Genomic DNA, 26,314 nt, shown 5'->3' on the forward strand with positions numbered 1-26,314 from the left:
CACTCTACCATGGGATAGCATGTGTTTGATGTTACGCTGAGAATAATATAATTGAGAGTGGGGACTAGCAGAGCAATTTGTTGTGGTGTAAAGAGAGAAAGTGGATAATCAAATGTAATGAGGGTGTTGAGAATACGCAGTGGCTGTGTTCCAAACGACACCCTATTCACTATATAATGCACTACTTTTGACCAGGGGCAATAGGGATCTGGTCAAAAGTAGTGCAGTATATAGGGAACAGGGTGCTATTTGGGAAACAGCCAGTGTTAAGTGCTCCCGTCGAGTGTTGCGGTTGATCAAAAAGGAGAAAGTGGATGGTTCGCATCAGTGAATGGAGTTCTGTTCTGTAGCATGTTTCGAAACTCTTTCTATCCCACCGAGAAGAAATTGGTCTAAAACTTCAGTTTTAAGCAGTGAGGTTATGGGAGAGACCATTTCCATTGTTGCTGACTGTTTAAATTGAGCAGTGCCCTCAACAGGGCATAGAATTAACACCCGCCAAATGCGGGTAGATTTAGGTATTGGCGGGTACGAATGTCTATTTCACCTGGCCACTTAGGCGGGTGGTCAATTTGCAGGGCTCTACATTGCGAGCATTATATGTATGTCAAAAGCCAAGTAAGGGCACATGTGCAAGTTGTAATTTATAGCAGAGACATGCTGCAGTAGCTGTTTTCAAAGTATGTCTTCCGTTTTGTTTCATAGCTGCAACACTGCATGCATGGCTGGGGAGCTGTGCACACTGAGTTAAGTGCAGATATATTTATTTTTGGAGGCGCTGCGGACAGGCTTAACAGTTGGTCTAATTTACTCAAAAGTCTACAAAGTAAGACTGTCCTCATATTTCTTGGCTATTTAAATTGTTTTGTTCATAAGCTCGGTTGTTTTTCCATGTTAGTTTGAGTCTGCTGCTTCAACTGAGAGAAAATAAATCTACATTTTACATTTTTTTTACATTTTAGTCATTTAGCAGACGCTCTTATCCAGAGCGACTTACAGTTAGTGAGTGCATACATTTTTTCGTATTTTTTTTTTCATACTGGCCCCCCGTGGGAATCAAAACCACAACCCTAGCGTTGCAAGCGCCATGCTCTACCAACTGAGCTACACGGGGCATCTAATACTAGTCAGTTCCAAAATCTCACACACACACAGACAACTTGAGTGGCCCCCTTACCACGGTGACCTCCCGCCCTTAAAGGGGCAGCTGAACATTTTGTCTCATCAGATATTTTGGTTAAAAGACTCAGGTCACAAAAAAATGAAATGAACTGACTTTCTTACTAATACATTTCTTGTTTTAGAAATATTACAAAGCATGGTTGGTCATCAGTTTTTTGTGTGTTTCTTTATATAATTATGGCCCATAAATATTTTGGCTGGTAAAAAATCTTAGTGGCTGGTAGATTTTTTAAATCAACCTGAAACAGTGGCTGGTGGACCAAAAATAACATGTTTGGCCATGGCCCTCAAACCCTGCTAATTTGCTTAATCAACCGTCAACAGTCACAGAACGCACAGACCTGTGTGCCATGTGGGCTGGCACTGCGTCTGTGGCATCTCCGTTCTCCAGGGGGACCGGCCTCTCTGCCAAAGGTGTGTCTCCATCTACAACAACACAACATGAAGCTGACATGAGAACACACCTTCTCACATCTTTCATTGGAACTTACAATCGACGGACTTGATAGCAAGAACTGCTGATGACTAGGGCTTTTAGAACAGAGACACACAAAAATGCCCCCCCTGGATCACTAAATGAAAAAGACACACCAGCGCCATCTACTGAGAGAAGGTATTGGATGCAGGGACAGAAATACTCACCTCCTTCACTGTCAGACTCTTCTGGAAAAGATGCGACAAAAAAAGTATTTTTATATATTTTTATTTATCTATTCATATTATGGTGTAAACAGAAGTATGACATTTACATTTTAGTCATTTAGCAGACGCTCTTATCCAGAGCGACTTACAGTTAGTGAATACATATTTTTTTATACTGGCCCCCCGTGGGCATCGAACCCACAACCCTGGCGTTGCAAACGCCATGCTCTATCAACTGAGCTACATCCCTGCCGGCCATTCCCTCCCCTACCCTGGACGACGCTGGGCCAATTGTGCGCCGCCCATGAGTCTCCCGGTCGCGGCCGGCTGCGACAGAGCCTGGATTCGAACCAGGATCTCTAGTGGCACAGTTAGCACTGCGATGCAGTGCCTTAGACCACTGCGCCACTCAGGAATACATGACTTTAGTGAAAGGCGAGAAGGCTGGGATATTTGAGAGTAGCAGAGGGTTTGGAGATAGGGGGTTTTACCTTGTTGGACTCCCGCTTTGGGCATGCGCCTCTGCCCCTTAGCAGATGAAGGCCGGGGTATTCTGGCTGGACTGTCAGACTGAGGAGAGGAGGGGAGGGGAGGGGAGGAGAGAAGGGAAGAGAGATGGAGGAGGAGAGGGAGGAGAGTAGAAGAGAGGAGGATGACTGAGTAAGTGTGTCCAATTCATCTTTATAAGTGGGCATGTGTACACACTTATAAACATTCAGGGCCATTCTTAGGAAAAGAAGGACAAAGGCAGCCCCTCTTTGAATAGAAGAGGTTACCTGCTTGTCTATGACTTCTGCGGTCTATAAAAAAAAAGAAAGCATAGGGTAAACATCTGATTAGCAATTGAATCCAGGCCTGTCCGAACGTTCCACCAAACGGAGCTACAATGCAAGTAAAGCGGTAGGAAACCAAGATCCTATGGTAAATGGTATAGCACCATTTCTACACCATGGCATGACAAGCTATGCTAGGGAACCACAGTAAACTCCCACGGAAAATGCTCAGAACGGTAAACCTACCAAGCACTCATACTGTACTACCCAGTTCTACCCAGAGTACCCCTTCCCAGTTCTATGCTATATAGCTAGACTAGGGCGCATTAGGCTGGATGGGCATGGAAGAGATACCAATGAATTGTGGTCAGTATAGGAGGTTATTGCGTATGTGAATAATTTCACTAAGTCAATGAACAAGTGTTTATTTCTCCTGTTTAGCCAATAGTGGTTTTAGCTATATTGTTATAGAAATGATGTCGGCCTAAAGGCCTTTTTAACCATTGTAGCACAGAAACTGCACCAAATAGCTGCAGCACATTTTTTAAAGTTTTTTTTTAACCTTTATTTAACTAGGCAAGTCAGTTAAGAACAAATTCTTATTTACAATGAAGGCCTACACCGGCCAAACCCGGACGACGCTGGGCCAATTGTGCGCCGCCCTATGGGACTCCCAATCACGGCCGGTTGTGATACAGCCTGGAATCGAACCAGGGGGTCTGTAGTGACGCCTCAAGCACTGAGATGCAGTGCCTTAGACTGCTGCGTCACTCGGGAGACCAAAAGTATGTGGACACCTGCTCATCGAACATCTCATTCCAAAATCATGGGCATTAATATGGAGTTGGTCTCCCCCTTTGCTGCTTTAACAGCCTACACTCTTCTGGGAAAGCTTTCCACTAGATATTGGAACATTGCTGCGGGGACTTGCTTACATTCAACCACAACAGCATTAGTGAGGTCGGGCACTGATGTTGGGCGATTAGGCCTGGCTCGCAGTCGGTGTTCCAATTCATCCCAAAGGTGTTCAATGGGGTTGAGGTCAGGGCTCTGTGCAGGCCAGTCAAGTTCTTCCACACTGATCTCAACAAACAATTTCTGTATGGACCTCGCTTTGTGCACGGGGGCATCGTCATGCTGAAACAGCAAAGGGCCTTCCCCAAACTGTTGCCACAAAGTTGGAAGGTTGCAACCGAGACTCGTCAAAGTCCAGACCTAAACCCGATTGTTGCAGCGACTATAATTAGCAGGTCATGCTCGAAAACTCAAAAATGTTGCTGAGTTAAAGCAGTTGTGCATGGAAGAGTGGGCCAAAATTCTTCCGCAGCGATGTTCGAGACTGATCAACAACTACTGGAAGTGTTTGGTTGCAGTTATTGCAGCTAAAGGTGGCACAACCAGTTATTGACTTTCTCACACAGGGGCATTGGGTTTTGCACAACTTTGTTTTTAAATAAATGAAATAAGTATCACATTTCTGTGTTATTTGTTCACTCAGGTTCCCTTCATCTAATATTAGGTTTTGGTTGAATATCTGATACTATTCAGTGTAGAAAATATGCAAAAACCGAGAATATCAGAACGGGGGCAAAATGATGATGATCGGGACCTGTTTGTCATAGTTTTTTTTAACTTACATTAAAAACTATTTTTTGGTTAGGGATTTTTAAAATAATATTAATAATCCCAATTTCGTTTAAACATTTTTACGTTAATCATCTTCACCATTGGGGTTGAAGGTCAGAGTACACATGCTAGATCAGAACCCGTATTCTTTGTATTTTGGTTATCACAAAAAAAAACTCAGAGCAGGCTTAACTTGCCCGACTGCCATAAATGCCACAAATTGTCTGTCTTTCACTTAAACAATGGGGAGGAACCAAAAAGATCAGTTTTAGGCTACTAGAATTCTTTGCAGTTTGGTTGTTTTCACTTTTTTATTTTATCACCTACCAAAATGGGGCAACCTCAGAGCAGGCTCAACTTGCACGACTGTTCAGATCACTTGCCCTAGACAATAGGGCAGCCCGTAGCCCTTTACACTCGTACCCGTATATGGGTTGAAAATGGCAGATTTGGGCACCCCCCCATCTCTCCTGCTAATTGGGCAACCTTTACAAATGTTTTTTTTTTTTTTGTCTGAGTGAGGGAAATGCTGTAAATTAGGAGGACTATGTATTTTGAAAGATGGGACATTGAGGATTATAATAAATACTGCTTTGACTTCACATTTCCATATCATAAAACTCATGTCATATACAGTGTCAACGTTTGTGACCACTATGTTTGATGTACAGTTACAAGATGACATGGCGTCATACCCTGGGTTGTTCTGAACAGAATGAGCCTACGTTTGTCTATTGTGATGAAACTTCGCCGTGGCACACGCACCTGAATGAACTTATGACTAGGGCTGTTGCGGTGACCGTATTACCGCCACACCGGCATTCATGAGTCATGACCGCAGTAAAATTCTACATGACCGTTGAGTCACAGTAATCTCCTTTTATGCACTCTGGACATGCATTAGTAGTAGCCTATCCAACTCGCTAAGGATCATCAGGCTAATGGCCTGGTACTCAGGGCTCTATTGTCCCTCTAACCACTCTGACATCAATGCAAATGCAATCAAAAATCACATCAAACACTTATAATCAAAACACTATGTGCTTTTAAAACTCACCGCACTGTGATTTATCAATTTGAAGAAAGAAGTTCAACAATAGGTTGAAACTGAGTGTAAAACATGGTCGTTGTGGATATTGTTTCAAAGCCTAACAACGAAATGGACAGCTGCTTTCTAAGGTGATGACTAATTAAAAACCTCCATATTAGAGATTATTAGAGATTATGCATAAACATAGGCCAATATATATGAGCCCGAAAACCCCCCTGAATTAAAATAATGATTCTGCCTTTATACAATACATAGCCAACCGTATATTACACATGGCAGAAAAACATTTAAAAAATACCCCTCTCTCCTTAATTCCTTTCTCCAGCACGCAGAGAGAGGGGCTGTGTGGTGGGAAAATTACAAATTAGACATGCTATGCTGTTCTTTATTTAGAGAATTGTCTCTTGTTATATGCCAATGTTTTTTTCTAACCTGATACATGCGTATAGCTAAGAGCCGTTTGGGTGCGACCACAGCATTTGACACATCCCGTGTTTCACTATCTGCAGGAACAGACAATGGTGTGAGCTGTGGCTATCTTAATCTGCACAGACAAGCTAATCAACTTTTACACTATGTTCCCCCCCCCCTGCTAACTGCCACGTAAACAAAGAGGTTGTACTTCCCTATAAAAGCTGACACCAAACTCTGTTCTTCGGGCTCTTAACTCTGCACCATTGAGTGATCGTTAACTGCTCCATTTTTGCAAATCTTATAATAAAGTTGTTGTTTGTAGAATCTACAGTCTTTCTTCCTTTTGGTTAGAATTTCCACGACAGCTGTCAACAGCTTAATGAAATATGTTTAGTTGTGAATACATGTTACGATTGATGTTCCCGAACAGATTGAACTTGTTTTCCCCAAATTAAGCACTGGGTAGCTGCAGGAACAGGGTTGGAGAGCCCATGTCATACAGAGTTTGGGTGGAATATAACCTGTGGCGCAGCGAAATTACCTGAGTAGCCTACCCAACATGAGTGAAAAAAACGTACCGGTGGGAAAGTGGCCTCCATTCACTATTCCAGTGCATATGGACTACATGTCTTTTTTGTCTTGCCTCTTTGATAATGGGCCACATTAAATCAAAACTAATTTTACATATTAGTAAAAACAAGATTAAATTGAGAATAGTCTGATGGGTGAAAATATGATCACTTGATGAGAGAACAGCGTGTGCAGCCTGAGGCAAGGAACAGAGCGCAAGCTTTTTTTTGCGACTTTTTCAAATCATCAATAGCCTATAGGTCGCATCATGCAGCCCATATATATTTTGATTTCTAAGGCATTCTAAGGTTTGTATCATTCACTGAAGTTGCCAAATAACTCTAAATCTAGCATTAAGGACCTGTTTCAAATGATCACTTTTACGCTCAACATAGCCATTCTATTTTATTCAGCTAAGTTCAAATATATTATTCTTCCTAGAAAATATAATATAAAACAATGGCACGGGACTTATAAGCATATCTTTGTCTGCTAAATTAACAAGCCTACAGCCTATGGCATGGTGCATAACCAGATAACATACAGTAGGCCAACTCATATTCTGTTCTTCTGAAATAAATTTCCTTCATACCATAATGTTTCTTTAGACCTGCCTAAAATAAATAATGAATTTATTGGGATGGTGTATATTCAATTGATTTATTATACTTTTAAAAAATGTAGATGTTCCAAAGGTGCGCATCAGAGGCGTGTATGCTGCTTGTATGAGTGGAGCCTGGAGATGCTAAACATGTTTATGTTAATTAACAGTCAATTACTGTCAGACCGGCAGTGTTTTGTATGACAATAACCAGCTGACAAAATTTCATGAACGCCACAGCCCTACTCATGACTCCTTTCTATGCGCACCAAATGATGACTGACAATAGTAGATACTGCTCATAGGAGAGAGGGTAGAGCTTACCGCTTGTTCAGGTTTGGTCGTTTTACTGGGCTCCTCTGGATGTGGTCGGTGTTTTGACTCCTCTGACGCTCTGGCCTAAAAACACACACACACACACACCGCAGGATCTCATAGAAGCACTTGCTGCTACTGTTACATTAAGGACTTAATGGGACAAAGCCATGGAATGACTGACATGCTCTACCTTTCTGTCGCCTTTCTCTGGCACTTTGGTCTTCTCCTCCCCCTGTTTGTGTCTGGGCTCTCTCGCCTTCTCCCTTTCTCCCTTGTCTCGCCGTTTATCCCTGTCTCCATCTTTCTCCTTATCCCTATATCTGTCTCTCGCTCTGTGTGACTCCTTATCTTTGCTCTTCTCTCCGTCTCTGTCCTTCTCCCGGTCCTTCTCTCTCTCCTTGTCTCGTTCCCTGTCTTTCTCTCTTCTCGTGTCTTTGTCCGTCTCTCGGTCCCGGCTCTTGTCCTTGTCACGGTCTTTGGTCCGGTCTCGTTCGCGGGCCTTCTCCGACCTCTCTCCCTCGCGGTGGGGCTCCTTCTCCTTGTCGCCCCGCCTGCCCTCCTGCTTTTTGGGCTGGTCCGGGTCCTTCTGCTCCCGGCCTCCACCGACGCTGTGCTCTCGGATCTCCTTCCTCTCCTGGAGAGACACATATATTTTCATTGTCACCCTCAACACATTGTGGTAAAATAAACTGTCACAGCAGTACGGCCCCTGTATGACTAGTCTAGAGGCAGTTAGAGGTTGAAGTTCAGGTTTTAGAATGACAAAAACCGGTGGTGACAGATATCTATATCTGGCATTCTCATCCACAGAATTAGAATGCTCTGAGGGGATAAGTCTTGTCCACTCTGAGTTCTAGGTGTCTGGTCTCACCTCTCGGTCTCTGTGGTGCTCTCGTCCCTCCCGGTTCTCCTTGTCCTGGGAACGGGAGGTGCTGACCTTCCCCTTGGGGTCCAGCTTGTCCCCCGCCAGCACCCGCTTCACTGCCTCCTCACTGGACAGCTGGGGACGACAGGCATGACACAGGGGACAGACATGACACAGGGGACAGACATGATTGTCAACTCACATTCTACCATACTGTGTACATTTTCATAAAGCTTGTTTATTGGGAATTTAAAAAAATAATCTAGGTGATGTATTGTAAGAGGAGTGTACATTACTAGCACACATCAATCTTTGTCCAGAATAACCTGCCCACCTGTCTGTCTATAATTAATTTAATATATTTTTTAAAGACATCTAGTTGCCTCAGCCATTTGAGTACAACAATACATAAATGACTGAGGATTTTAAAACACAAAGTCTACAGACCTTTCCATTGTGGTCCTTGTTATAATCAATGTTGTATATGCTAGCTAGCTAGCTAGCTAGCTACTCGATTAACCTACATGTACAGTATATGAACAGTCTGCTACAATGAGACCTCGGGGAGGCATGGCAGAGTTCCCCTGAGCTCGAAGCCCTCTATTCACACTGGCTGTCTCCAGGGTCCAATTAAAATGTACTAAACTGATCCTCTTCAGACTTCACCCAGGAGCTTCATTAGTGTGCGTAAACATGCATGACCTTTATCTGGACTATTCTGTTTGAATATTTTTTCAGCCAAAAATTATGATCCAAAATATTTGCAGCAAGAATTAGCCTATCTTGTGTTCTTTACTGGGAGAAGTGCCCTCTCATGTCTATGTAAAATGTATTTGGGCAATGTTACAGTATGTTGCTTAGGCTGTATTTGTGTTCATGTGTGTGTGTTCATGTGTGTATATGTTGTGTAGCTACGTGCGTGTACGTGAACATGGATCTTTCCAAACAGACAGACCTTGTTGAGGCAGCACTTGGCTATGGCCTGCAGCAGCTCGTTGGTCTTCTCAGGCTCGTGGCCGGCTACGATGCGTGCCGGCTTGGCCGACAGGGGCTCGCCGCTCACCAGCATTACCACGTCCATAGCCTTCTGCAGGAATGCTATCTTAGCATCCTTATCCTGCAGGAGAGAGAGAGAGGAAGAGAAGGATTGAATGAAAGACTGAGAACTACTACTTCCAATGGGAATGTTAATTTCCTCTGAGGTTAGCGTAATAATACCGCTCAGTAGGGCTGGCACAATTACCGTATAACCGACTGTTATGGATGAAGACAGTCAAATGGATGTAGACAGTCAAAATAAAATAACCGTCAGAACCATTTAAGAAAACTTTTATGGAACGGGCTTGGAACCGCTAACCCTAGCAATTTGACTGGTAAACTAATGGGTACACTCGCAATGGCTGCCTGGTATTGTTATGCAATAATTTCCATGGTAATGTAGAATGTTCAATCAAATGTCGGTAGCCCTTTACACTCATACCCGTATACGGGTTGAAAATGGCACTGATAAGCGCCTAAATTGGAACGCAGTGGCTGTACAGTTACATGCTATACATGACGTCAGAGCTCAGGGTCAGACGTTCTGAATTTGAGCACCACCCGCGACAAGAAGCTTCCCTAATTCCTCCCGCTAATTGGGCAACTTTAGCAAATATTTTGTTTTCTGAGTGAGGGAAATGCTGTAAATTAAGAGGACTATGTATTTTGATAGATGAGACATTGAGGATTATAATAAATACCGCTTTGATGTCATACAAGCAAGCCAAACAACTGTGAGTCTAAATGTGCACTTCACATTTCCATATCATAAAACTCATGTAATACTGTATACGGTGTCAAAGTTTATGATCACTATGCTTGATGTAGAGTTAGTTACAAGATGACCTGGTGTTATACCCTGGGTTGTCCTGAACAGAATGAGCCTGTTTGTTGTACTGTGTAGAAAATATGGAAATGTGAAGTGCACTCATGACTCCATTCTATACACACCAAAATTAAAATCTGTTTCTCTGAATTGCCTTGTGAAAGCCTAACACTGTAAGATCGTATTTTATAATTTAGCTAGTCATGTTGGCAATAGAACAAGCTTTCAAATTATTCCAGTTTTTGGATTGCGTAAACAACAAGAGTAATTGTGTAAAGACGGGGATACAGGGCTGTGTTCCAAACAAAAAAAAAGACAAGTGTACTTGCTCTAGTTCCTCAATGGCATAGCTAGGAGAGCTAAAAAAAAGCACTATATAGTTGAAGACTCTTCTTTGAGTCATAAAAGTGCATTGAAATTACTTAGGAACTGTGCACACTTTGGAGATGTACAGTGGGGGAAAAAAGTATTTAGTCAGCCACCAATTGTGCAAGTTCTCCCACTTAAAAAGATGAGAGAGGCCTGTAATTTTCATCATAGGTACACATCAACTATGACAGACAAAATGAGAGAAAAAAATCCAGAAAATCACATTGTAGGATTTTTAATGAATTTATTTGCAAATTATGGTGGAAAATAAGTATTTGGTCAATAACAAAAGTTTCTTAATACTTTGTTATATACACTTTGTTGGCAATGACACAGGTCAAACGTTTTCTGTAAGTCTTCACAAGGTTTTCACACACTGTTGCTGGTATTTTGGCTCATTCCTCCATGCAGATCTCCTCTAGAGCAGTGATGTTTTGGGGCTGTTGCTGGGCAACACAGACTTTCAACTCCCTCCAAAGATTTTCTATGGGGTTGAGATCTGGAGACTGTCTAGGCCACTCCAGGACCTTGAAATGCTTCTTACGAAGCCACTCCTTCGTTGCCCGGGCGGTGTGTTTGGGATCATTGTCATGCTGAAAGACCCAGCCACGTTTCATCTTCAATGCCCTTGCTGATGGAAGGAGGTTTTCACTCAAAATCTCACGATACATGGCCCCATTCATTCTTTCCTTTACACGGATCAGTCGTCCTGGTCCCTTTGCAGAAAAACAGCCCCAAAGCATGATGTTTCCACCCCCATGCTTCACAGTAGGTATGGTGTTCTTTGGATGCAACTCAGCATTCTTTGTCCTCCAAACACGACGAGTTGAGTTTTTACCAAAAAGTTCTATTTTGGTTTCATCTGACCATATGACATTCTCCCAATCCTCTTCTGGATCATCCAAATGCACTCTAGCAAACTTCAGACGGGCCTGGACATGTACTGGCTTAAGCAGGGGGACACGTCTTTCACTGCAGGATTTGAGTCCCTGGCGGCGTAGTGTGTTACTGATGGTAGGCTTTGTTACTTTGGTCCCAGCTCTCTGCAGGTCATTCACTAGGTCCCCCCGTGTGGTTCTGGGATTTTTGCGATCATTTTGACCCCACGGGGTGAGATCTTGCGTGGAGCCCCAGATCGAGGGAGATTATCAGTGGTCTTGTATGTCTTCCATTTCCTAATAATTGCTCCCACAGTTGATTTCTTCAAACCAAGCTGCTTACCTATTGCAGATTCAGTCTTCCCAGCCTGGTGCAGGTCTACAATTTTGTTTCTGGTGTCCTTTGACAGCTCTTTGGTCTTGGCCATAGTGGAGTTTGGAGTATGACTGTTTGAGGTTGTGGACAGGTGTCTTTTATACTGATAACAAGTTCAAACAGGTGCCATTAATACAGGTAACGAGTGGAGGACAGAGGAGCCTCTTAAAGAAGAACTTACAGGTCTGTGAGAGCCAGAAATCTTGCTTGTTTGTAGGTGACCAAATACTTATTTTCCACCATAATTTGCAAATAAATTCATTAAAAATCCTACAAATGTGATTTTCTGGATTTTTTTTCTTCTCAATTTGTCTGTCATAGTTGACGTGTACCTATGATGAAAATTACAGGCCTCTCTCATCTTTTTAAGTGGGAGAACTTGCACAATTGGAGGCTGACTAAATACTTTTTTCCCCCACTGTATGTGGCAACTTGGAAACACCAGTTAGACCTATCACTCAAACCCTTGTCATTCTTTTGTCTTGTCTTATGTTGCACCTACCCCAAATGTTCAAAGAGTATTCTTTTCATGTTACTGAAATCCACATTTCGTTATCAACAAATGCAGCAAAAACTACAGTAAATGTAAAATGCACATAAAATCAACAGTGTAATGTTTGGATTCAGTCTTGTGTCAGGTGAACTGTCCTCACCTTTAGTCTAATAATTTCCCCATAATCTCCAAACTGCTCCCTTTTAATTGCTACCATGGTTATGCATATGCTTTCCATATTTCATCTGTAAGAAACGTTTCCATTTAGCCCTATCCATATAGGGCAATTCCCACGAGTGTAAGGGGTTAACTGATGCGGCTCATGCAATGGAATGAATTTTTTGTAATGTCAGTTTAGTTGAATCAACAAATCACAGCACATGGGTATACTTCCTGCTTTGCTCCTTTGGGTACACTCGCCAGTCCTCCCATTATGCCATCCATTGGGGATGCCTGTTCTATTCATTATTTTCCGATGGCAGCACATTTTTTGCTATTCAAATTGTTATTACGATTATGGTCATTTCTGCTATTCAAAATGGTCATTTGGCTGGGCCCAGTTTCCCGATAGCGACGGAATTTAGGCTTACGAGTGTTTTAATGATGCATATTTCCTACAACGGCGGGGAAATGTAACATGCGTTTCCCAAAACACCACACTGAGAGAACAGTCGCCTAGATCATCGTTGGCGCATGTGTCAATACTGATAGGATTTCTCAATTCAGATCTTTCCTTAACATTATAATTATTTCACAATACTGATGACGGATCAGCTCCTAGAGAGAAAGCATTCTAATGCTTACCCAATAAACATGAAATAAATCACAGATTTGGCACATCATTGTGCACGTCAGGCTACACATAATGAAATATATTGAGACAAATTACAGACAGTAGCCTACAATTAGCAAAACAGAACTCAATTGATTGAACATTAAATGTATTTCAATATGATTGAAATAGGCCTATAGCGTACTGTTTATATTTTAATGCAGTCATCTTGGTTTTCATTTGAAGCATATATTTATACGACGCTTGTTTGTATCAACTGCAAAGACATTGGCAACTTTGTATTTCTAGTCAACTTTGTTCTGAAGTTATCAGCGGTCACAGAGAGACAGATAGATACACCATGTGATTCTTTGTTTAGCGGAGATCTTCTGTGTATAAAGTGAAGCGGGAGGGCAAAAAAGCATCTAACGACGCACTTTGCTGTTCTACGTGTGATCTGAGGCAGGCGTTAGATTACGAGCGTTTTCAAGTGCAATGTTAATAACAATAGTTTTGGGAAACAGCTCTGAGATTTAACAATGCACCTACGAAGGTTCTAATGATGAACTTACTTAGCCTTAAGATGCTTTTGGGAAACCGGGCCCTGGCCAATTACCGTGATCAAGAACCGCCACAGCCCTACCGCTGAGCCCTGTTTCTTTGCATCATTTTTCTCGAGTGCGCCCTCGATTGATATCATAGTACAAATGACTACTGGAGAGTTTATGCAGACGTGTGTGAAACCAAACTATCTGAAGTACCCCTTTTCACCATGTGCACTTGAAAGAAATCTCAAACTTTTCTAGTTACACACCGACGCACAATGGAACTAAGGGTGTTGCACTGTACAGACAGCCCATTCCAAAACTGTGTCCTCATCTGTGATCGGTTTCCAGACAGGCAAAGTTGAGACTACAACCTAAGCTCCATGCCAACAGTGTAACATTACGCTGGCCACTAAAGTAATCTGGGCTTGGTAATAACGGATATCAAGCAGGGTGCTCTATTATCTCCACCCAGCCCCTGAGCACTCCAGAACCTGGATTTCACAACACAGCTGACATTTAAAGGCCTGAGAGAAAGAGCAGTGGACGAGCCAGAGCCAAGAGTGTCCCTTTCATAGAATTAGGAATACGAATACTAGAATGACATGAACCTTCTTATGATGGAATAAAGGTCAGCCAATTTGGTCAGGGAGTTGGTCAACCATGGTTTGCCAGTGCTGTGATAAGATAGTGTAAAATAATGAATTTGAAGAATGTATCTGCCCTGTATGTTTATTAGCTAGCTAACCAGAACGTTTTATTTCCATTAAACTTTCTAAATAACTGCCAATATGCCAACATTTCATTCAAACAATGCAGTCAATCCACAGCCATACACTGAAATCAGTTTATGATAGGACTTGAACAAGTTGTAAATGCAGCAAGTACTGATATTTATTATATAAATAGCACTCACAGCTTCCAAGAAAACACAAAATTAGACATTTATGGTCTGTTTATGTATATTTGAGGCTATTTATACCTAAAATAGGTATAAAACCAGTATAAACTTTTTTTTAAATATATTCTTTAATATTTACACCATTATTACTTTCCAACCCCACCACCCCTTCCCTAATTGGAGTAAACTAGTGAACAACAATGCTTAGGCCTCTACTTCCAGCTTATACATACTATATACATTTTATGGACACAGTCAATTTTACAATAATTCCATTTTGTTTGTTTTTACTCCTGAACTTCCTCTACCCTCAACCTCTCCGATCATTTTCATGATGTCCATCCGGTTTGCATCTATATGCCATATCTTTCTAACTGTGTTCTTTCACAAAAGCTCTCAACCTTTAACCTACAGTGGGGAGAACAAGTATTTGATACACTGACGATTTTGCAGGTTTTCCTACTTACAAAGCATGTAGAGGTCTGTAATTGTCATCATAGGTACAAAAATCCAGAAAATCACATTGTATGATTTTTAAGTAATTAATTTGCATTTTATTGCATGACATAAGTATTTTATTACCTACCAACCAGTAAGAATTCCGGCTCTCACAGACCTGTTAGTTTTTCTTTAAGAAGCCCTCCTGTTCTCCACTCATTAACTGTATTAACTGCACCTGTTTGAACTCGTTACCTGTATAAAAGACACCTGTCCACACACTCAATCAAACAGACTCCAACCTCTTCACAATGGCCAAGACCAGAGAGCTGTGTAAGGACATCAGGGATAAAACTGTAGACCTGCACAAGGCTGGGATGGGCTACAGGACAATAGGCAAGCACCTTGGTGAGAAGCCAACAACTGTTGGTGCAATTATTAGAAAATTGAAGAAGTTCAAGATGACGGTCAATCACCCTCGGTCTTGGGCTTCATGCAAGATCTCACCTCGTGGGGCATCAATGATCATGAGGAAGGTGAGGGATCAGCCCAGAATTACACGGCAGGACCTGGTCAATGACCTGAAGAGAGCTGGGACCACAGTCTCAAAGATTAGTAACACACTACGCCGTCATGGATTAAAATCCTGCAGTGCACGCAAGGTCCCCCTGCTCAAGCCAGCGCATGTCCAGGCCCGTCTGACGTTTGCCAGTGACCATCTGGATGATCCAGAGGAGGAATGGGAGAAGGTCATGTGGTCTGATGAGACAAAAATAGAGCTTTTTGGTCTAAACTCCACTCGCCGTGTTTGGAGGAAGAAGAAGGATGAGTACAACCCCAAGAACACCATCCCAACCGTGAAGCATGGAGGTGGAAACATCATTCTTTGGGGATGCTTTTCTGCAAAGGGGACAGGACGACTGCACCGTATTGAGGGGAGGATGGATGGGGCCATGTATCGCGAGATATTGGCCAACAACTTCCTTCCCTCAGTAAGAGCATTGAAGATGGGTCGTGGCTGGGTCTTCCAGCATGACAACGACCCGAAACACACAGCCAGGGCAACTAAGGAGTGGCTCCGTAAGAAGCATCTCAAGGTCCTGGAGTGGCCTAGCCAGTCTCCAGACCTGAACCCAATAGAACATCTTTGGAGGGAGCTGAAAGTCCGTATTGCCCAGCGACAGCCCCGAAACCTGAAGGATCTGGAGAAGGTCTGTATGGAGGAGTGGGCCAAAATCCCTGCTGCAGTATGTGCAAACCTGGTCAAGACCTACAGGAAACGTATGATCTCTGTAATTGCAAACAAAGGTTGCTGTACCAAATATTAAGTTCTGCTTTTCTGATGTATCAAATACTTATGTCATGCAATAAAATGCAAATTAATTACTTAAAAATCATACAAATGTGATTTTCTGGATTCCGTCTCTCACAGTTGAAGTGTACCTATGATAAAAATTACAGACCTCTACATGCTTTGTAAGTAGGAAAACCTGCAAAATCGGCAGTGTATCAAATACTTGTTCTCCCCACTGTATATACATACATCCATATTTCCCTTTATTACTTTCAAACCCCACCACCCCTTTCCCAATTGGAGTAAACTAGTGAACAACAATGCTTAGGCCTCTACTTCCAGCACATAAATACTATATATTTATGTTTTGTTTGTTTTTACTCCTGAACTTCCTCTAATCATTTTCATAATGTCCATCCGGTTTGCTTCTATATGCCATATTTTTCTAACTGTGCTCTTTCACAAAAGCTCTCAACCTATAACCTATATACTTATTATGGACACAGTATGCTTTACATTAGTTATCTTGTTGTTATTAGTTGTTGTTATTAGTCCCATCCTTCAGCTCCATTCAACACCTCCCATCTATCTCTTAACACCATCCATATTGGATTTCTATTTGCCATATATTTCTCAACTGTACTGTTTTACAAAAGTTCTGAACCTTTCTATTCTCATTGTTTCTACAGATCGTAAATTGAAAATAAAATTTTTGTCTAAGAGTATTACTATATTATTGATCGATTGACTATAACTTTTCAGATCACCCAGTAGTGCTATCTGCAGGGTAAGCTCCAGGTAAATATTGTAATCCTTTAGCCATTCCTGGACCTGTGTCCAAAAACAAGCTACAAATGGACAGTACCAAAACAAATGATATTCGCAGCAAAATCTGCAGAGCTGGGAAGATTGTATCCCCCATATCAACAACATTCTATTGGTAGCAAGAATTGTATATACAGTGGGGGGAAAAAAGTATTTAGTCAGTGCAGGATTTGAGTCCCTGGTGGCATGGTGTGTTACTGATGGTAGGCTTTGTTACTTTGGTCCCAGCTCTCTGCAGGTCATTCACTAGGTCCCCCCGTGTGGTTCTGGGATTTTTGCTCACCGTTCTTGTGATCATTTTGACCCCACGGGGTGAGATCTTGTGTGGAGCCCCAGATCGAGGGAGATTATCAGTGGTCTTGTATGTCTTCCATTTCCTAATAATTGCTCCCACAGTTGATTTCTTCAAACCAAGCTGCTTACCTATTGCAGATTCAGTCTTCCCAGCCTGGTGCAGGTCTACAATTTTGTTTCTGGTGTCCTTTGACAGCTCTTTGGTCTTGGCCATAGTGGAGTTTGGAGTGTGACTGTTTGAGGTTGTGGACAGGTGTATTTTATACTGATAACAAGTTCAAACAGGTGCCATTATTACAGGTAACGAGTGGAGGACAGAGGAGCCTCTTAAAGAAGAAGTTACAGGTCTGTGAGAGCCAGAAATCTTGCTTGTTTGTAGGTGACCAAATACTTCTTTTCCACCATAATTTGCAAATAAATTCATTAAAAATCCCACAATGTGATTTTCTGGATTTTATTTTCTCAATTTGTCTGTCATAGTTGACGTGTACCTATGATGAAAATTACAGGCCTCTCTCATCTTTTTAAAGTGGGAGAACTTGCACAATTGGTGGCTGACTAAATACTTTTTGTCCCCACTGTAATAATTTAAATTGAAAAATTCTAAGTTTTGAATCCGGCGTCGTTTTGCGTATCAATTCATAAACACTATGCCATGGAATTGGTACGTCAAAAATCTCTTCCCAACTATTTTGCAATCTATATGGAACGGCTGTCAATCCTTTGGTCTTTAAATGAAACTGGTATTCTTTTTTATTTATCACAATTTTCTTTAACAAATTATATTCTTTAATGCAAGGCCGACAGACAAGATCCTTACTTTTCCCCCCTTCCACTTGCCTCTTCCATTTTTGCGGTAATGCTGCAATTATTTGGTTGTAATTTTGGGTAGAGCAGACATTTCCATATGTTTTTGTTAGCTGCATGTGCAAAATAACTCCACCAGTCCTTCCTATGATATAATTTACGAAGATTATATATTTTTTATCAATTAGTATATTTGAGTTTAACCACAATATTTGATGCATTATTTGTTCTGTCGTTTCTGGAGGATTAAATTGAAATTGCAACCAACTTTCTATGGCTTGTTTTAGAAATAGTGATATCTGGGAGATGATTTGACACCTTTGTTTTTAAGCCCTGGATTTCTAATCCCTTGATATTATTGTTGGATCTGATTTTAATAGCTAACATCTCAATGGCCATAATAAATAGATATGCCGATAGTGGACAACCTTGTTTCACTCCTCGACAGTTTAAAACTTTCTGAGAAATAGACATTATTTACTATTTTACACCTAGGGTTACTGTACATGATTTTAACCCAATTTATAAGAGATTCTCCAAAATTGAAATGCTCCAGGCATTTATATAAACCCCAGTCATACTTTAATGCAAATGCCCTTTCGAAGTCTGCTATGAATACCAGGCCTGGTTTCCCAGATTTTTCATAGTGTTCTATTGTTTCCAGTACTTGCCTTATATTATCTACAATGTATCGTCCATGTAAAAGACCTGTCTGATTAGAATGAATAATTTCCGACAATACCTTATTAATTCTATGAGCTATACATTTTGCTAGAATCTGTAATTTCACCTTCACATGAGTCTTTCTGTATGGCTGTTAATTTTACATTATCAATAGAAAAAAATCTCTACAATTAGCTTTAGTTAGAGGAGATGGAGGCGACTGAAATGAAAAACATATGCTTAAAGTACTTTGTTTCCTCCTTTAAAATATAATTTGGTGAATCATGGGTGACTCCATCATCTGTAACCATTTTCAGTAAATTATTTCTGGTAGCATTTCTATGTTGAAGATTAAAAAAGTATTTAGTGCATTATTCCCAATATTCCATCCAGATCAGACCCCCCCTCTTTTCACCTGAGACACAAACACTCTGGTCCCCCGTTGTAACCATTTTCCCCAAGCATCTCTGTGCAGTCAGCCTTTGATTATTTTGTGCCACAATAATAATCCCCCTCTCTGATTGTCCGAGTGTGACCACCTCCCCATGGGTTACTGCAGCCAGTGTTGCCAGCACTGCCACTACCTGGGTGGGGGTACCCCACTGTAATCCCCACCGGCTAGGTACAAGGTCATCAAAGTTCTCATTAGCAGCTTTGAGAATTTCCTTGTATATTATGCTCTCCCATCAGGGGGCTCTGGCTTTGTAGGACCAACCCTGCCAGGCAGGCTCAGAATCTTGAGGGGGCGGTGCTAATCAAGTAGGTCTCTGACCACATTCATTTTTCCGTTTTGGCTGCCTATAGGCAACTCACTGCAGGCCCATAAAACAAATGGGGACTTCTCTTTGGTGTATGGGTCTCTCAGGTGGGTGTCTAGGATATAGGGTTGGGGATCGTTCCATCATGATAGGACAATAAAAAAATAGATAAGATGTATACTATATTTTAAAATGTATATCCCTCATCTGCACAAAATTGAACGCTCTCTCTCACAACCCCTGCTCACAGACACGCGTTGGTTCTGGGATATACAACCATTTCCTTTCTCACTCACTTAACGCCACACTTTTTCAAAACACAAAAACGCACACCACACCTTCCATCACAATACATCCACACATACAGACATACTGTGCCTTCTATGCATTCTGTTTGCTATGTTTTTATCATCGTCTATGTTGACTGAGTACTTGTGTTCTAATTAGTTGTATTTGAATATGTATTGTTTTGTTTGTTATATTTTCTTGTAATACAGTCTTATCCCTTTATAAAATACTATACATACTATAAATGTGCTTTATTATTACAATCCCAACCATTGCTATTATTTGGAGTTCCATTATTTGAGTCCTCTATTAGAACTTTCAGAAAAGCCATGGAGTAGTCTTTGTGTCGTGGAACATTTGGTTGTCAATATACAGTTTAAATCGACAACGAGAGCAACACGCTTCCCTTTTAATCTATTTTCCTTGAAGATTTGGTACAGAACTTTGCGCCGTTCTGCAATCTCCCTCTGGAACTGATCATTCATGCCTATTTTCGTGCCAGCAAGTCTTTTACCTAGGCTTTTAACATTTACTTTATCCTTTAAAAAATGCAAATTTGGCAACGATTGGACGCTCATCTCTCTGTCCTCTTTGTCCGAAACGGTGTACACGTTCGAGTTGGATTTAATCGACAGCCTCGAGTGGGATTTGAAGCGCTGTTAGAAAGAAGTCCTTCACAATTATTTCGGTAACCTATCCTTCTTTTTCTTGGATACCAGTAAGTACTAGATTTTCTCTCATCGATCTAGTTTGTATGTCTAGTAAGGTTTCTCTCAGAAAGTTGTTCTCCTTTTTAAGTTCCTTAACGTCCGTTTCTACCTCAGTGACTGTTCCTTTTAGTTATTTTGTATCGTTCTCCATTATTGCAGCTTTTCTGTCACTCATTTCAAGACTCTCCTTCAACTCTTTTACATCATTACTGACCAACTCTAAAGTCGTGCTCAAAAGTTTTGAGAATGACACAAGTATTGGTCTTCACAAAGTTTGCTGCTTCAGTGTTTTTAGATATTTGTCAGATGTTACTATGGTATACTGAATTATAATTACAAGCATTCCATAAGTGTCAAAGGCTTTTATTGACAATTACATTAAGTGTATGCAAAGAGTCAATATTTGCAGTGTTGACCCTTCTTTTTCAAGACCTCTGCAATCCGCCCTGGCATGCTGTCAATTAACTTCTGGGCCACATCCTGACTGATGGCAGCACATTCTTGCATAATCAATGCTTGGAGTTTGTCAGAAGTTGTGTGTTTTTGTTTGTCCACCCACCTCTTGAGGATCGACCACAAGTTCTCAATGGAATTAAGGTCTGGGGAGTTTCCTGGCCATGGACCCAAAATTTCGATGTTTTGTTCCCCGAGCCACTTAGTTATCACTTTTGCCTTATGGCAAGGTGCTCCATCATGCTGGAAAAAGCATTGTTCGTCACCAAACTGTTCTTGGATGGTTGGGAGAAGTTGCTCTCGGAGGATGTGTTTGTTCCATTCCTTATTTATGGCTGTGTTCTTAGTCAAAATTGTGTGTGAGCCCACTCCCTTGCCTGAGAAGCAACCCCACACATGGTCTCAAAATAGTTTTGAGAATGACACAAATACTAATTTTCACAAAGTCTGCTGCCTCAGTTTTGATGATGGCAATTTACATATACTCCAGAATGTCATGAAGAGTGATCAGATGAATTGCAATGAATTGCAAAGACCCTCTTTTCCAAGAAAATGAACTTAATCCCCCCCAAAAAAAACATTTCCACTGCATTTCAGCCCTGCCACAAAATGACCAGCTGCCATCATGTCAGTGATTCCCTCGTTAACAGGTGAGAGTATTGACGAGGACAAGGCTGGAGATCCCTCTGTCATGCTGATTGAGTTAGAATAACAGACTGGAAGCTTTAAAAGGAGGTTGGTGCTTGAAATCATTGTTCTTCCTCTGTTAACCATGGTTACCTGCAAGGAAAGACATGCCGTCATCATTGTTTTGCACAAAAAGGGCTTCACAGGCAAGGATATTGCAGCTAGTAAGATTGCACCTAAACCAACCATTTATCGGATCATCAAGAACTTCAAGGAGAGAGGTTCAATTGTTGTGAAGAAGGCGTCAGGGCGCCCAAGAAAGTCCAGCAAGCACCAGGACCGTCTCCTAAAGTTGATTCAGCTGCGGGATTGGGGCACCACCAGTGCAGAGCTTGCTCAGGAATGGCAGCAGGCAGGTGAGTGCATCTGCACGCACAGTGTGGCGAAAACTTTTGGAGGATGGCCTGGTGTCAAGAAGGGCAGCAAAGAAGCCACTTCTCTCCAGGAAAAACATCAGGGACAGACTGATATTCTGCAAAAGGTACAGGGATTGGACTGCTGAGGACTGGGGTAAAGTCATTTTCTCTGATGAATCCCCTTTCCGATTGTTTGGGGCATCCGGAAAACACATTGTCCGGAGAATAATAATAATAATAATAATAATAATAATAATAATAATATGCCATTTAGCAGACGCTTTTATCCAAAGCGACTTACAGTCATGCTTGCATAATTTTTTTTTGTGTATGGGTGGTCCCGGGGATCGAACCCACTACCCTGGCGTTACAAGCGCCGTGCTCAACCAGCTGAGCTACAGAGGACCACTGTGAAGAGAAGACAAGGTGAGCGCTACCATGAGTCCTGTGTCATGCCAACAGTAAAGCATCCTGAGACCATTCATGTGTGGGGTTGCATCTCAGCCAAGGGAGTGGGCTCACTCACAATTTTGCCTAAGAACACAACCATGAATAAAGAATGGTACCAACACATCCTCCGAGAGCAACTTCTCCCAACCATCCAAGAACAGATTGGTGATGACCAATACCTTTTCCAGCATGATGGAGCACCTTGCCATAAGGCAAAAGTGATAACTAAGTGGCTTGGGGAACAAAACATCGAAATTTTGGGTCCATGGCCAGGAAACTCCCCAGACATTAATCCCATTGAGAACTTGTGGTCGATCCTCAAGAGGCAGGTGGAGAAACAAAAACACACAAATTCTGACAAACTCCAAGCATTGATTATGCAAGAATGGGCTGCCATCAGTCAGGATGTGGCCCAGAAGTTAATTGACAGCATGCCAGGGTGGATTGCAGAGGTCTTGAAAAAGAAGGGTCAACACTGCAAATATTGACTCTTTACATACACTTAATGTAATTGTCAATAAAAGCCTTTGACACTTATGGAATGCTTGTAATTATACTTCAGTATACCATAGTAACATCTGACAAAAATATCTCATAACACTGAAGCAGCGAACTTTGTGAAGACCAATACTTGTGTCATTCTCAAAACTTTTGACCACGACTGTACAGTTGAAGTCGGAAGTTTACATACAGTGGGGGAAAAAAGTATTTAGTCAGCCACCAATTGTGCATGTTCTCCCACTTGAAAAGATGAGAGAGGCCTGTAATTTTCATCACAGGTACACGTCAACTATGACAGACAAAATGAGAAAAGAAAATCCAGAAAATCACATTGTAGGATTTTTGATGAATTTATTAGCAAATTATGGTGGAAAATAAGTATTTGGTCAATAACAAAAGTTTCTCAATACTTTGTTATATACCCTTTGTTGGCAATGACACAGGTCAAACGTTTTCTGTAATTCTTCACAAGGTTTTCACACACTGTTGCTGGTATTTTGGCCCATTCCTCCATGCAGATCTCCTCTAGAGCAGTGATGTTTTGGGGCTGTCGCTCGGCAACACGGACCTTCAACTCCCTCCAAAGATTTTCTATGGGGTTGAGATCTGGAGACTGTCTAGGCCACTCCAGGACCTTGAAATGCTTCTTACGAAGCCACTCCTTCGTTGCCCGGGCGGTGTGTTTGGGATCATTGTCATGCTGAAAGACCCAGCCACGTTTCATCTTCAATGCCCTTGCTGATGGAAGGAGGTTTTCACTCAAAATCTCACGATACATGGCCCCATTCATTTTTTCCTTTACACGGATCAGTCGTCCTGGTCCATTTGCAGAAAAACAGCCCCAAAGCATGATGTTTCCACCCCCATGCTTCACAGTAGGTATGGTGTTCTTTGGATGCAACTCTGCATTCTTTGTCCTCCAAACACGACGAGTTGAGTTTTTACCAAAGAGTTCTATTTTCGTTTCATCGGACCATATGACATTCTCCCAATCCTCTTCTGGATCATCCAAATGCACTATAGCAAACTTCAGACGGGCCTGGACATGTACTGGCTTAAGCAGGGGGACACGTCTGGCACTGCAGGATTTGAGTCCCTGGCGGCGTAGTGTGTTACTGATGGTAGGCTTTGTTACTTTGGTCCCAGCTCTCTGCAGGTCATTCACTAGGTCCCCCCGTGTGGTTCTGGGATTTTTGCTCACCGTTCTTGTGATCATTTTGACCCCACGGGGGGAGATCTTGCGTGGAGCCCAAGATCGAGGGAGATTATCAGTGGTCTTGTATGTCTTCCATTTCCTAATAATTGCTCCCACAGTTGATTTCTTCAAACCAAGCTGCTTACCTATTGCAGATTCAGTCTTCCCAGCCTGGTGCAGGTCTACAATTTTGTTTCTGGTGTCCTTTGACAGCTCTTTGGTCTTGGCCATAGTGGAGTTTGGTGTGTGACTGTTTGAGGTTGTGGACAGGTGTCTTTTATACTGATAACAAGTTCAAACAGGTGCCATTAATACAGGTAACAAGTGGAGGACAGAGGAGCCTCTTAAAGAAGTTGTTACAGGTCTGTGAGAGCCAGAAATCTTGCTTGTTTGTAGGTGACCAAATACTTATTTTCCACCATAATTTGCAAATATATAAATTAAAAATCCTACAATTGAGATTTTCTGGATTTTTTTTTCTCAATTTGTCTGTCATAGTTGACATGTACCTATGATGAAAACTACAGGACTCTCTCATCTTTTTAAAGTGGGAGAACTTGCACAATTGGTGGCTGACTAAATACTTTTTTTCCCCCACTGTACACCTTAGCCAAATACATTTAAACTCAGTTTTTCACAATTCTTGACATTTAATCCTAGTAAACATTCCCTATCTTAGGTCAGTTAGGATCACCACTTTATTTTAAGAATGTGAAATGTCAGAATAATAGTAGAGAGAATAATTTATTTCAGCTTTTATTTATTTCATCACATTCCCAGTGGGTCAGAAGTTTACAAAACACTCAATTAGTATTTGGTAGCATTGCCTTTAAATTGTTTAACTTGGGTCAAACGTTTCGGGTAGCTTTCCACAAGCTTCACACAATAAGTTGGGTGAATTTTGGCCAATTCCTCCTGACAGAGCTGGTGTAACTGAGTCAGGTTTGTAGGCCTCCTTGCTCAAACACGCTTTTTATAATAATAATAATAATAATAATAATAATAATAATAATAATAATAATAATAATAATATGCCATTTAGCAGACGCTTTTATCCAAAGCGACTTACAGTCATGCGTGCATACATTTATTTATTTTTTGTGTATGGGTGGTCCCGGGGATCGAACCCACTACCTTGGCGTTACAAGCACCGTGCTCTACCAGCTGAGCTACAGAGGACCGCCCACACATTTTCTATAGGATTGAGGTCAAGGCTTTGTGATGACCACTCCAATACCTTGACTTTGTTGTCCTTAAGCCATTTTGCCACAACTTTGGAAGTATGCTTGGGGTCATTGTCCATTTGGAAGACCAATTTGCGACCAAGCTTTAACTTCCTGACTGATGTCTTGAGATGTTGCTTCAATATATATCCACATAATTTTCCTTCCTCATGATGCCATCTATTTTGTGAAGTGCACCAGTCCCTCCTGCAGCAAAGCACCCCCACAGCATGATGCTGCCACCCCCGTGCTTCACGGTTGGGATGGTGTTCTTCGGCTTGCAAGCTACCACCTTTTTCCTTCAAACATAACGATGGTCATTATGGCCAAACAGTTCTATTTTTGTTTCATCAGACCAGAGGACATTTCTCCAAAAAGTACGATCTTTGTCCCCATGTGCAGTTGCAAACCGTAGTCTGGCTTTTTTTATGGTGATATTGGAGCAGTGGCTTCTTCCTTGCTGAGCCGCCTTTCAGGTTATGTTGATATAGGACTTGTTTTACTGTGGATATAAATTATTTTGTACCTGTTTCATCCAGCATCTTCACAATGTCCTTTGCTGTTGTTCTGGGATTTATTTGCACCTTTCACACCAAAGTACATTCATCTGAGTTTAAAGGTAGGCTTTGAAATACATCCATAGGTACAACTCCAATTGACTCAAGCTTCTAAAGCCATGACATCATTTTCTGGAATTTTCCAAGCTGTTTTTAAAGCCACAATCAACTTGGTGTATGTAAACTTCTGACCCACTGGAATTGTGATACAGTGAATAATAAGTGAAATAATCTGTCTGTAAACAATTGTTGGAAAAATTACTTGTGTTATGCACAAAGTAGATGTCCTAACCAACTTGCCAAAACTATAGTTTGTTAAGAAGAAATTTGTGGAGTGGTTGAAAAACGAGTTTTAATGACTCCAACCTAAGTGTATGTAAACTTCCGACTTCAACTGTATTGATGGAGCATAATGCATTTGTTTTATTCATATGTTTTCATGTACTGGTGACAAATCATGCATTCCCATTCTTGCATAGATTGCAATGGACACATATGATGTGTGTAAAATACTTTTTTGAAGAAGGTTGTACAGATTATGATGTGCTAATGCTAAGCTATTTGCCAGCTATGTG

At 41.5% G+C, this 26,314-nt stretch overlaps 1 protein-coding gene across 2 annotated transcripts in view; it reads right to left on the reverse strand.

The window, feature by feature from the left end:
- Positions 1 to 26,314, reverse strand: part of traf3ip1 (TNF receptor-associated factor 3 interacting protein 1) — a 71,859-nt gene that overhangs the window by 28,782 nt on the left and 16,763 nt on the right. The window contains exons 3-10 of one of the 2 annotated variants that reach the window (XM_084161456.1): positions 8,998 to 9,159; positions 8,049 to 8,177; positions 7,368 to 7,811; positions 7,184 to 7,258; positions 2,601 to 2,624; positions 2,316 to 2,394; positions 1,825 to 1,845; positions 1,524 to 1,608 (exon numbers count right to left, since the gene is read on the reverse strand). In XM_084161456.1, coding sequence (XP_084017582.1) covers positions 1,524 to 1,608; positions 1,825 to 1,845; positions 2,316 to 2,394; positions 2,601 to 2,624; positions 7,184 to 7,258; positions 7,368 to 7,811; positions 8,049 to 8,177; positions 8,998 to 9,159 — 1,019 coding nt within the window. The remainder of the gene's footprint in view (positions 1 to 1,523; positions 1,609 to 1,824; positions 1,846 to 2,315; positions 2,395 to 2,600; positions 2,625 to 7,183; positions 7,259 to 7,367; positions 7,812 to 8,048; positions 8,178 to 8,997; positions 9,160 to 26,314) is intronic. The other variant, XM_084161457.1, reaches the window with a different exon arrangement.

This window comes from Coregonus lavaretus (assembly GCF_964263955.1).
Source record: "Coregonus lavaretus genome assembly, chromosome: 5".
NCBI lineage: Eukaryota > Metazoa > Chordata > Actinopteri > Salmoniformes > Salmonidae > Coregonus > Coregonus lavaretus.